The sequence below is a fragment of the Chaetura pelagica genome, unplaced genomic scaffold (assembly GCF_000747805.2).
Source record: "Chaetura pelagica isolate M959 unplaced genomic scaffold, ChaPel_1.0 scaffold207, whole genome shotgun sequence".
Classification (NCBI taxonomy): Eukaryota; Metazoa; Chordata; class Aves; order Apodiformes; family Apodidae; genus Chaetura; species Chaetura pelagica.
The window spans coordinates 5,160,693-5,170,041 of record NW_009953929.1 but is presented as its reverse complement, the minus strand read 5'-3'; the positions used below and the strand labels follow the sequence as shown (position 1 = coordinate 5,170,041).

The 9,349-nt window shown below is 39.9% G+C and overlaps 1 protein-coding gene across 1 annotated transcript in view; it reads left to right on the top strand.

Annotated features, from left to right (window-relative positions):
• Positions 1-9,349, top strand: part of LOC104392295 (phospholipid scramblase 1-like) — a 15,867-nt gene that overhangs the window by 1,938 nt on the left and 4,580 nt on the right. The window contains exons 3-6 of the mRNA XM_010001679.1: positions 2,086-2,151; positions 5,888-5,983; positions 7,960-8,129; positions 9,212-9,254. Coding sequence (XP_009999981.1) covers positions 2,086-2,151; positions 5,888-5,983; positions 7,960-8,129; positions 9,212-9,254 — 375 coding nt within the window. The remainder of the gene's footprint in view (positions 1-2,085; positions 2,152-5,887; positions 5,984-7,959; positions 8,130-9,211; positions 9,255-9,349) is intronic.

The window sequence follows — 9,349 nt, the reverse complement described above, 5'->3', positions numbered from 1 at the left end:
GGGTCTGAGGGCGGCGAGAGGCGGCCGGGGCTGGGAGCGGGTTTCCCTTCGGAACGTCGCCTCGGCTTTGGAAACGGGTATTCTTTGCCATGTATTATTTCTTTACCGTATGTTATTTCTGGTGTGTATATATATATATTCATCAGAGAGATGCCTGATGATTAGAAGGGCCGTGCAAAGGACCTGATGGTTAGAAGAGTCACATATTCCCATTTGGGACTTTGCATTAAGTTAGAAAATGTCTCTCTTTAGCAACAGTTAGTCAGTCACTAGAGGTGGCCAAGTATCTGCCAGTTACCGCTGTGTGAGTGCCGAGGTGCCCTGGGGGAGCCCCGCCCGAGGGAGCTGCCGGAGCAGGGTGGCTCAGGCAGGGCTGGTCCTGTCACCCAGTGAAGCCAGCAGCGTTAGAGATGTCCCCTTGTCTCAGCGAGACTGGATACCTAGAGTGTGACCTGGTTTTGTGGCTCTCAGGTGTTGGGACTCCCAGGTTTCAGGAGAGATGTCTAAAGAAGGGCAAAGAGTACCTTACTGCATCAAAACAAAATAATTTTATGTCAGCTTACAGCTCATGTCATGCCTTTTCTGAAGGCAGTTCTGTTAGCTTTAGCAGAAAACAACGTTTAATTACATCAGCTAGATTGTTTTAAGCCTACTATTTCTCCAGCATTCAAGGTTAAAATCCAGTGGCTGCATAGTCTAATGTAACGTGCTGACGAAAAAAGGGCCACGAAGCTAGCTAGGGTGAACTAATTCATGCCTCACAGCTATCTAACTTTCAAAGTCTGTTTTGTTAATTTTAAACCTTCTGGGAAAGGCTCTGTGTTGGTATTTAAATGGCATCATGTGTGATGTTTGTGCTAGGGGGCTTATGTTACTGCGTTCTTGGTGAGCTGGATAAGAAACGAAACTGAAGTTCATGCTAGAATACTGTTTTTCTGATAAAAAGCAGAGACTGTAGTTAATTGAATTAAGACCTTGGCAACCAGTTGCAGAGTATCTACTGACATGCATCAGGGTAAGACAGATGTAGTTGTGCATGCAGTTCTGAAAATGAGAAAGTGACTGAAAAGAAACATTGACATTCTGCCATTCCTTAAGAAGGAATAATCTAGGGATGTTATTTCCTTGTTGTTCTCTGAACTTGAACAGTTGTATTCTCACTTCCATTTCCTTCATTCCCTTTCCAAAAGTTTTTGACTGTCCTTAAGTTCCTGAGCTCAGAAATCCTAGGGGGGGGAAAACCACTGTGCCTGGGCACCTGGATGCCTCTGGGGATTGCTTCCATGTTACCCATTTGAGTAACCATTCCAAAAAGTGAGGAGCAAATGGGGAAATCAGTAGGGTGTGCTGCAGCTGGGTGAGAGGGTTTAAGCTATCACAGCAGTTCTGAGAGCAAAGGGAAAAATTCTGGGAACTCCTATGGATGGGGAGGAAGGCTGGCAATGTGGGTTCTGGGTAGTAGAACATACAGAGACAGCATATGAACAATAATACTTCTCGTATGAGGTCCTTTCTTTCGTGAACTCTACAGCAAATGAGGTGTGGGGCTTTGCTGTCAGCTTGCTAACCTGCAGCTGAGCTGAATGGCTGCTCTTGGTAGTTGAAGGATCGTTTGGAGGGGGGAGATGAGAGGGACACGGGTAGTTCTTCTGCCTTTCCTCTCTGTGTTGCAGTGGTCAAGTTTGGAAGCCGTGCTGCGGGATTTAAGCTGCATGTTTCAGAAGAGGCACCTGGCAGTGCCTGCCTTTCCCCCTCCCAGTGGGCAGGCACAGCAGGGGCACCTCAGGCCGTCCAGAGACTGTATTTCATAAGGGTTGGTCATGACCAGAAAGTGCTTTATCTGAGAAGTTCCCAGTTCCCCCAGTGCTTCCTTGCTGCCAGAAAATCTCTTGCTTTCCTTGGTGTAAAGCAGAACCTAAGTATGTTCACTCCTCCAGAGAACAGAAGTTTCTTATATCTCATCTATATTTCCTTTGGGAGAGTGGACTCAGAGCTATGAGTTGCTAAAGGAGTTTGTCAGGAAAGGGCAAAAATTGGCAGCTTTTCCTGGCCCAGGCTGTCTTGCATAGACCTAACCCAAAATAGCCCCAGTGAGGGGTGGGGTGTTTGGAGCCAGAGCCCGGTCCCCACCCTTCTTTCACCCTTCAGCACTCCAGCTGGGGAATTTTGGGGAATGTTTAATCAGTAAATACCTCAGATAATGTAACAAAATGTGAAGGATCCTTATAATCCTAGCATAATTTAGGTTGGAAAGTTTAACCTTTGGAGGTGATTTGGTTCATTCCTCTGCTTAAAACCAGGCTAAATTCAAATTCAGATCATGTTGATCAGGGCCTTGTAAAGCTTTTTGTAAGATGAACACAAAGTTGTACAGCTGCTTCTTCTGAAACACCATGGTCAGCTCATTCACTCCAACACAAAATGCTCTCAATTTATGTTCTCAGTGCAGGTTACAGCATGTGGCCAGGGTAGCACAAGAGATTCATGCAGCTACTGTTTTTGTTAAAGGAAAATTAATTCAGTAATGGACTTCTATTGCTGAAACTGCTTTTTTATTATTATTTTTTTTTTTAATTCTGTGGAACTTTTAACTCCATCAGACAGAAATTGCATTCCCCCCCTTTTGCATTGGAGGGAGCTAAATGAAAAACTTTTATTTTTCCCTTCTAAGTAAGTAATGCTTCAATTATTTTATTTAAAATATGTTTATTTTAAAACTGGTATGAGACCTGGTAACACCTAGCATCATGTAAAGCTTCATTTTACTAATCTGATGTAGGCTTCAAATCATTAGATTGTGCAAGCCAGGGATCGGGAACTAACGCATGACTGGTCTTCCAGTTACTACTGTTTCTTGACTGAGGTGGGAATTTCCCCATGTGTAACAATGTGGTTTACAAAGATATTGTGCAATATAAAGGTCAACGAAGGTTAATTTTGTTATGTATTCCTTTAGTATTTCAGAATTGTCTGTTATTTCACAGTCCTTATAAATTACTCACATGAAAAGCAGGATGCAGGACATTACTGGCAGTTGTTAATCTTGGTGACTGAATTGGAGGTGGTAGAAGATAAAAAACAATAGAAGAAAAGAGGCAATTATAGGAAAATAAAGGATCTTAACTATTTAGCATCATGTCTGATGAAAGGGAGTTGAACTTTGTAAAATCTTGGCTGCTTTTCTAGCTATAGAGCATATCAACTTTTTATAAATCTGAGATTGCACAGTGATGTTCATGTGTGGCAGAGAGAGAAAAGAATCTGGGTTACTCTAAAGCCTTTCTTTTAAACAAATAATGTGATTCTTTCTCTACTCTCCTTTTAGTCAAGGGTTCAGTTGTAATTCTCAGTATTTCACTGAAGTTCGGGTAGCTGGAACACCTCACAGTATAAACTGATCTTTTGCTAATTTAAGTAAAGATTTTTAACTGACCTTTAATTTGCTCTGTTCCTAAAAGCTGGTACTTTTGTTAACATATTTTAATATGGTTGTTTATGAAACTTGTCACTATGTCATCAACTGTGAGAACAAGATTTAAGTTTTGTAGTTTGAATATGTTCTTTTAGACTTTTAAAAATAATGTGATTCTTTCTCTACTCTCCTTTTAGTCAAGGGTTCAGTTGTAATTCTCAGTATTTCACTGAAGTTCGGGTAGCTGGAACACCTCACAGTATAAACTGATCTTTTGCTAATTTAAGTAAAGATTTTTAACTGACCTTTAATTTGCTCTGTTCCTAAAAGCTGGTACTTTTGTTAACATATTTTAATATGGTTGTTTATGAAACTTGTCACTATGTCATCAACTGTGAGAACAAGATTTAAGTTTTGTAGTTTGAATATGTTCTTTTAGACTTTTAAATTAAATGTTTTTTTTTTTTTTTTTTAACCTGGGAACCAGAATCAAATAAAAGTATGTAGTGGTTTTGTTAGTAAAGTTAGTGAAGTAGAAAAGACCCTACAACAATGCTTTCAGAGCAATTTATTAAACAAAGAGGATGTTGTGCATGAGTTGGGAAGTGAGATACATGCCCTATCGTCCCCAAACCATTAAACATCATCCTGGGACATCTGTGTTTACTCTGCAAGTGAAAAAGCAGGAAGGAACTGCTTTCAGTTTCAATTTAATTCACAGCTTTGAATTTAACTAGCTGGAAAAACCATAGCAGACAACATATATTGCTAGTTTAACTTGACCTGATTTCTTTTTAAAGAACAAATAAGTTTATTTTTATGTTTTTATTTTAAATATTTTGATCCTATAGAAAGAAGCTCCTATAATGTGCTTTTTTATACTTCCACTTACAGATCTCCTGGCTATTTTAGACCTTTTTATTTAATGTAAGTTACTGCCATTGTCTTGCTTCTCTCCTTACCTCAGAGACTGAAAGGAGTATCTCTGCAGGTTAGTGCTGGCATCACTAAAGGCTCGTTTTGTTTTGTTTTGTTTTGTTTTTTAAATTCCTTTTTGGCAACTCTGAAAGAGCATAATGAAAAAGACAAGTACTCGGTCCTTTCACTCATGACATTCTGCTATGGAAGCCCACCTGCCTGTGCAAGTCCACCCTTTATTATCATGTGGACACAGAAACTGGATATGTAATACTTAGTAGTATCACTTCCTAAGTGGATTAGCATAAAGAACTGAATAGGTGGTAGCATGGCACCGTGGCTGCTCCAGGATTTACCCCAGCAGGTTTTGTAGTCAACATCAGTACACTAAACCAGTTGCTCTGAAATTAGGGCAGTGATTTGTTCATGTGAATTGCATGATGTTTCTTAATGGCAGCACAGTGGAGTCCTGCACTGCAGTTATGTAACTGCATATCTTGATGCTTTCCTTTAAGTTGAGGATGGTTTCAGGGTACTCAAAGCATGAATAAAGGCATACATAATTCCAGTTTATGTGTGGTGGAGATGGGCTAGATGGAAGCTGGGATACTTAAAGTCATTTTAGTTCTATTTGTAATTCAGCTTTCCAATACAGTTTAGACAGGAAAATATCTTTTATCAATAATAGTAAATAGAAAATTCAGAATAATTAATGTAAAATTATATATTTTTAAAAAATAAAAATCCTCTTTTGCAGAAAAATTATAAGCAGATCCTCAGGAATGCAAGGTGAGTAAAATATAAACAAAATGCCATCTTTTGTTAATACCAAAGAACATGGGTCTGCCTGAGGTGTTCAAGTAAGTTTAGCTTCTAATTTTATGAAACATGTATGAATGTTTTAATTTGAAATTATTTATGTTTTAAAATTGGCTCCTTTACAACACATATAGCTTACATTTTCAGATCTTGATTTCTGAAGTTAAATAAATAATCTTGAAAATCAAGTTTTTGCTGCTTGGTAAATGCTTTTAAATCCATAACCCTCTGAGTCTGCTAGTGAGGCATTAGTATAGTCCCAACTTGAAGAAAATTGACTTTCATATAGTGGAGAGTGGCTCATAACCATTCCATTCTGTACAGGAGGACAGCCTGGCAATTCCCTGGCAATTCTTTGAGTTAAAGCCTCCTTCTGAATATAAATGAACAAAGGCACCTCTGGTCCAGACAGAAAGTGAACTGACCCTGCTTGGGCAGGGGTTGGACTGGGTGATCTGTAGAGACCCTTCTGGGCTAAATGTTTCCGTTACATCTTCATGATGTTACGTGCAATACTTGCTTTTATTCTGCACTTTAAGGATCTAAGCTCCTTTCAGTTATACTAATAATAAATACAAGCTTAAATACAAGCTTGTTATGCAGTTTTGCTCTGCAGAAAAAGCTGCTGAATTTTATTCTGTGTCTACTCTGAAAAAGGAAGCAATGTTGGGGATCTCTCACTCTAGGGTCAGAGGAAACAAGCAATATTCAGTGTATGTCTTATTCTTTTAGTACACACACCTGCACCAGCACCTGGATTTTCTAACATTGGCTATGCACCAGGCAGTGAAGTCCCCAGTGGCTACCCACAGCATGGAACTGGAACTTACCAAGGTAGGTTGCTTGGCTACTGATCTGCTTATACTATTAGGAAATAAGCATGGGGTAACAGGAGGTTTCACAACTCTGATATACTTCTGTTAATTCTGTAGAGCTTCTGTTAATTTCTGTTTTGCTGAAAAGTCATTATCTTTCCTTCTTGGGGCTACAGGTTAGTATGTGCTGTGCAGTAGCAACAGCTGTGGGAGATAAAGTTGGACGTTCCTCAGTGGTCACTAGGGGAAGTTTGTTAGGGAGGTGCTACTGGTGCAAAGCCATTAATGTGTGGCATCTTGCTGATTATCAGATTTTTTAATTAAAATGTTATTTCAGTATTTCACTTTGTTTTTCTTTGGAAATCCAGAACCAAAGAAAGAATTGTTTTCCTCCTCCTTTCTGTTCCTGTGTCCTACGCTGTTGCTGTACTTCACATGGTTATACCTAACACTTTGACTCTTGTTTTTCTCCTCTTTTACCTCATTTTCTGTTCCACATTCAAAATGCAGCACTACTAAATAGCTTCTCATGTTCTGGCAACCAACTGCTTTCTGAAGAATCAAATCACAATGAGCAAAATTGAATTATGAAGTTCAAAACCTAGGGTATAAATAAAATGCAAAAAGTTTGGCCTAAGTTACTGTGCTGTTCCTAAGTGGAAGCTTGTGCATCTTGTGGCAAGGCAGTCAGAGGTCTGTGAGTGCAGTTGGCAGCAGTGGGGAATGAGCACTCGCTGCCTGTGCAATGAGGTTCGGGGGAGCAGTTTTCCTTTTGATTAATTGCATGTGCACACACTTGCACACAATAGCAGTAGATAGTTGGCCTGTGAACAAAGCCTGTGGTCAGTCATAAAAGTGGTTTTGTATTCCGTAGGGGTGGATGCTTCTCTGGATAAGTCATCCTGATACCTATGAGTGGTTGTTTCTATCACATGAGGTACCGTCCTGCTTGTGGGCATGGGCTTTCACATGGTACAGTCCATGTTTTGTAAAGTAATGTGAAACATTGGTGCTGAACTCATTTGGGCTAAAGAGTCTACAAGTCAGTATCTTGAACTATTTCTCTTTGTACAGCTCTACAAAAATATTCTGTATTGTGCTTGCTTCTGAGTAAAATACAGATTTCCTCTGCACGAGTTTGAAAGCCTGTCTGCCTACCAGGAAAGCATTAAATAAGGGAAAAAACTACAGTTCTTGTTCTGTAACTTTCAATAGCAACTCCAGCAGCTTCAGCTACAAGGTCATAAAGCATCTGTGTAGCAAAGACCAGGTTGGTGTGGACAGGCAAGCCTGGGACGTGGGATGGGTTGTGAGCACTAAGGCAGTGCTGTGTGCGCCATCTGATGGGGTGCTGAGCACTTTGACCCTGAAGTGCTTCATTAATGTTTGTGTTTCCTGGGGAGTGCTTACTAAAGAAATCTTGTTTGGCATTCATAAAATGTGAAACTGTTTCCTCCTTTACTATGCACCTCCTCCATGAAGGAGTTATGCATTTCCTGTTTTGAAAAATAATCAATTAAACAAATGAGAAAGTGCAGCTTTTAGATCACACTCATCTGTTTTGAAAAGTGTGGATGAACTTTACTACAAGGACAGTTCCTTTCACACAAGTAGAAGGTAACATCCTAGGAAAACGTTGTCTTTAAATTCCTCATTTGTTCAACTGACAACCTGTAAATGACAATACTTCTCGTGTATTTTAAGGTATTCTGTCTGCTTTACTTATAAGCTTCATTTATTTGTTTCTAATTTCTGAACTGCCTGTGTGAAGAAAATTTATGGTATATTCAAGAATGATGCTCTTATTTTTTTGTTTTTGTCTAGAGGGGTCCAGTGTAACTTCCTTCACAGAAGTTGTAGTATCGGTAACTGAGATATATCATAGGTGTAAGGATCTTCACAGTGCAAAATAGTGAAGAAATTAATATTTTAAACATCCACGGGGCAATTACTTCCAACATCTGTTTCCCAACTGCATGTCTTCTAACACACCAGGTGTCCCAGGCACCGGAGGCTATGGTTTCCAGGCACAGCCCATGGGAGTCCCAGCTGGGTTTGCTGTTCCACCCATCCAAAACCAGCCCATCATGCAGCAGGGGATAATGTGGATGCCTGTCCCTCCTCCTCTTCCCAACTGCCCCCCTGGACTGGAATACCTCACTCAGGTACCTGCATCCTTACTCCTTTCCCAGAAAACAGGGGAAGCAACCTGCATCTGTGAAAAAGCTAGGAGGAGAAAAAAAAAAAAAAAAAGGCATATGTCTTTGTTGCTGATTTGGGGCTGCTAAGTGAAGCCTTTTGCAATGTGATTGATGCATGTTTTGAGTGTGGATGTACCTGTTCTAGCTGCAGAACTTCAAGCTCTTCTGCCAAGTGAGACCCTAAAGGACTGCAGGCACATGCCTGGCAAGCATCCTTCCGCTTCTGAAGTTAGTGTTTGTGAGGTGTAATGTGATATGGCAAGGTGTACATAATAAATAGTTATAATATGGGCAACTGTAACACATTAGAGGTGCTTAATTTTCTACATTATGCTTTCTTCACACCTCTTCATAATGCTGTTAGGTGAGGTGCTAGTCAGGCTTCATGATGTACATAACACTAATAGCAAAATAAGAATGGTCTTCACGTTAGAGAATATGTCCTTGTACTGTAAAAGTGAAGTTCTTCTCATCACTGGGAGCAAATATTAAGGCTTAACTCTGATGTTGTTCAGTCAGTTTTGCAAGTTTCTCAAAAAAACAAGCAAACAAAAAACACCAGTGAGGAGAAGCTGATTTTTTCCTGCGTTTCAGTCAGAGCTGAGCAGTAGCTGAGCTTCTGCTCTAAAATTAAAATTTCGCAATTTACTGGTTTTGTCTGTATGGACTCCTGATGTAGGCATCTGGGCCATCTTGTGTCAGAGGCTGTGTCAGGCTCTGTTGCTGAGCTGCCAAGTCCTGAAAGGAGCACAGGCACATTAGCCCTATGTCCTTGTAACCAGAACAGCTTGGGTATAACTTCTGCCATCTGCCCTGGTTCTCTGAAACACTGTTCTGCTAAATTGACAGGGAACAGGATGTGTGTGCGGGGAGGGGGAGGTGTAAGCTACTTCCACAGCTTTACTGGTAGATGATCTGCCTCTAGACAACGTATTGATCCATAAACCTGCATTCTGAAATGAAACAGCAGTGCTTCTTAAAACTAGTTTTCTTGTAGTTGCAACTTGTTAACTATTTATTCTGTTTAATTTTTCAACTACAAACAGATTGACCAGATATTAATTCATCAACAAATTGAACTTCTTGAGAGTAAGTGCAAAGTATTTAAGCAGAGAAATTTTTATTAATGCCAAGAATGGTAAAATTTAGACCTTTTAAAGACAATATATTTAAGGTGTATTGCT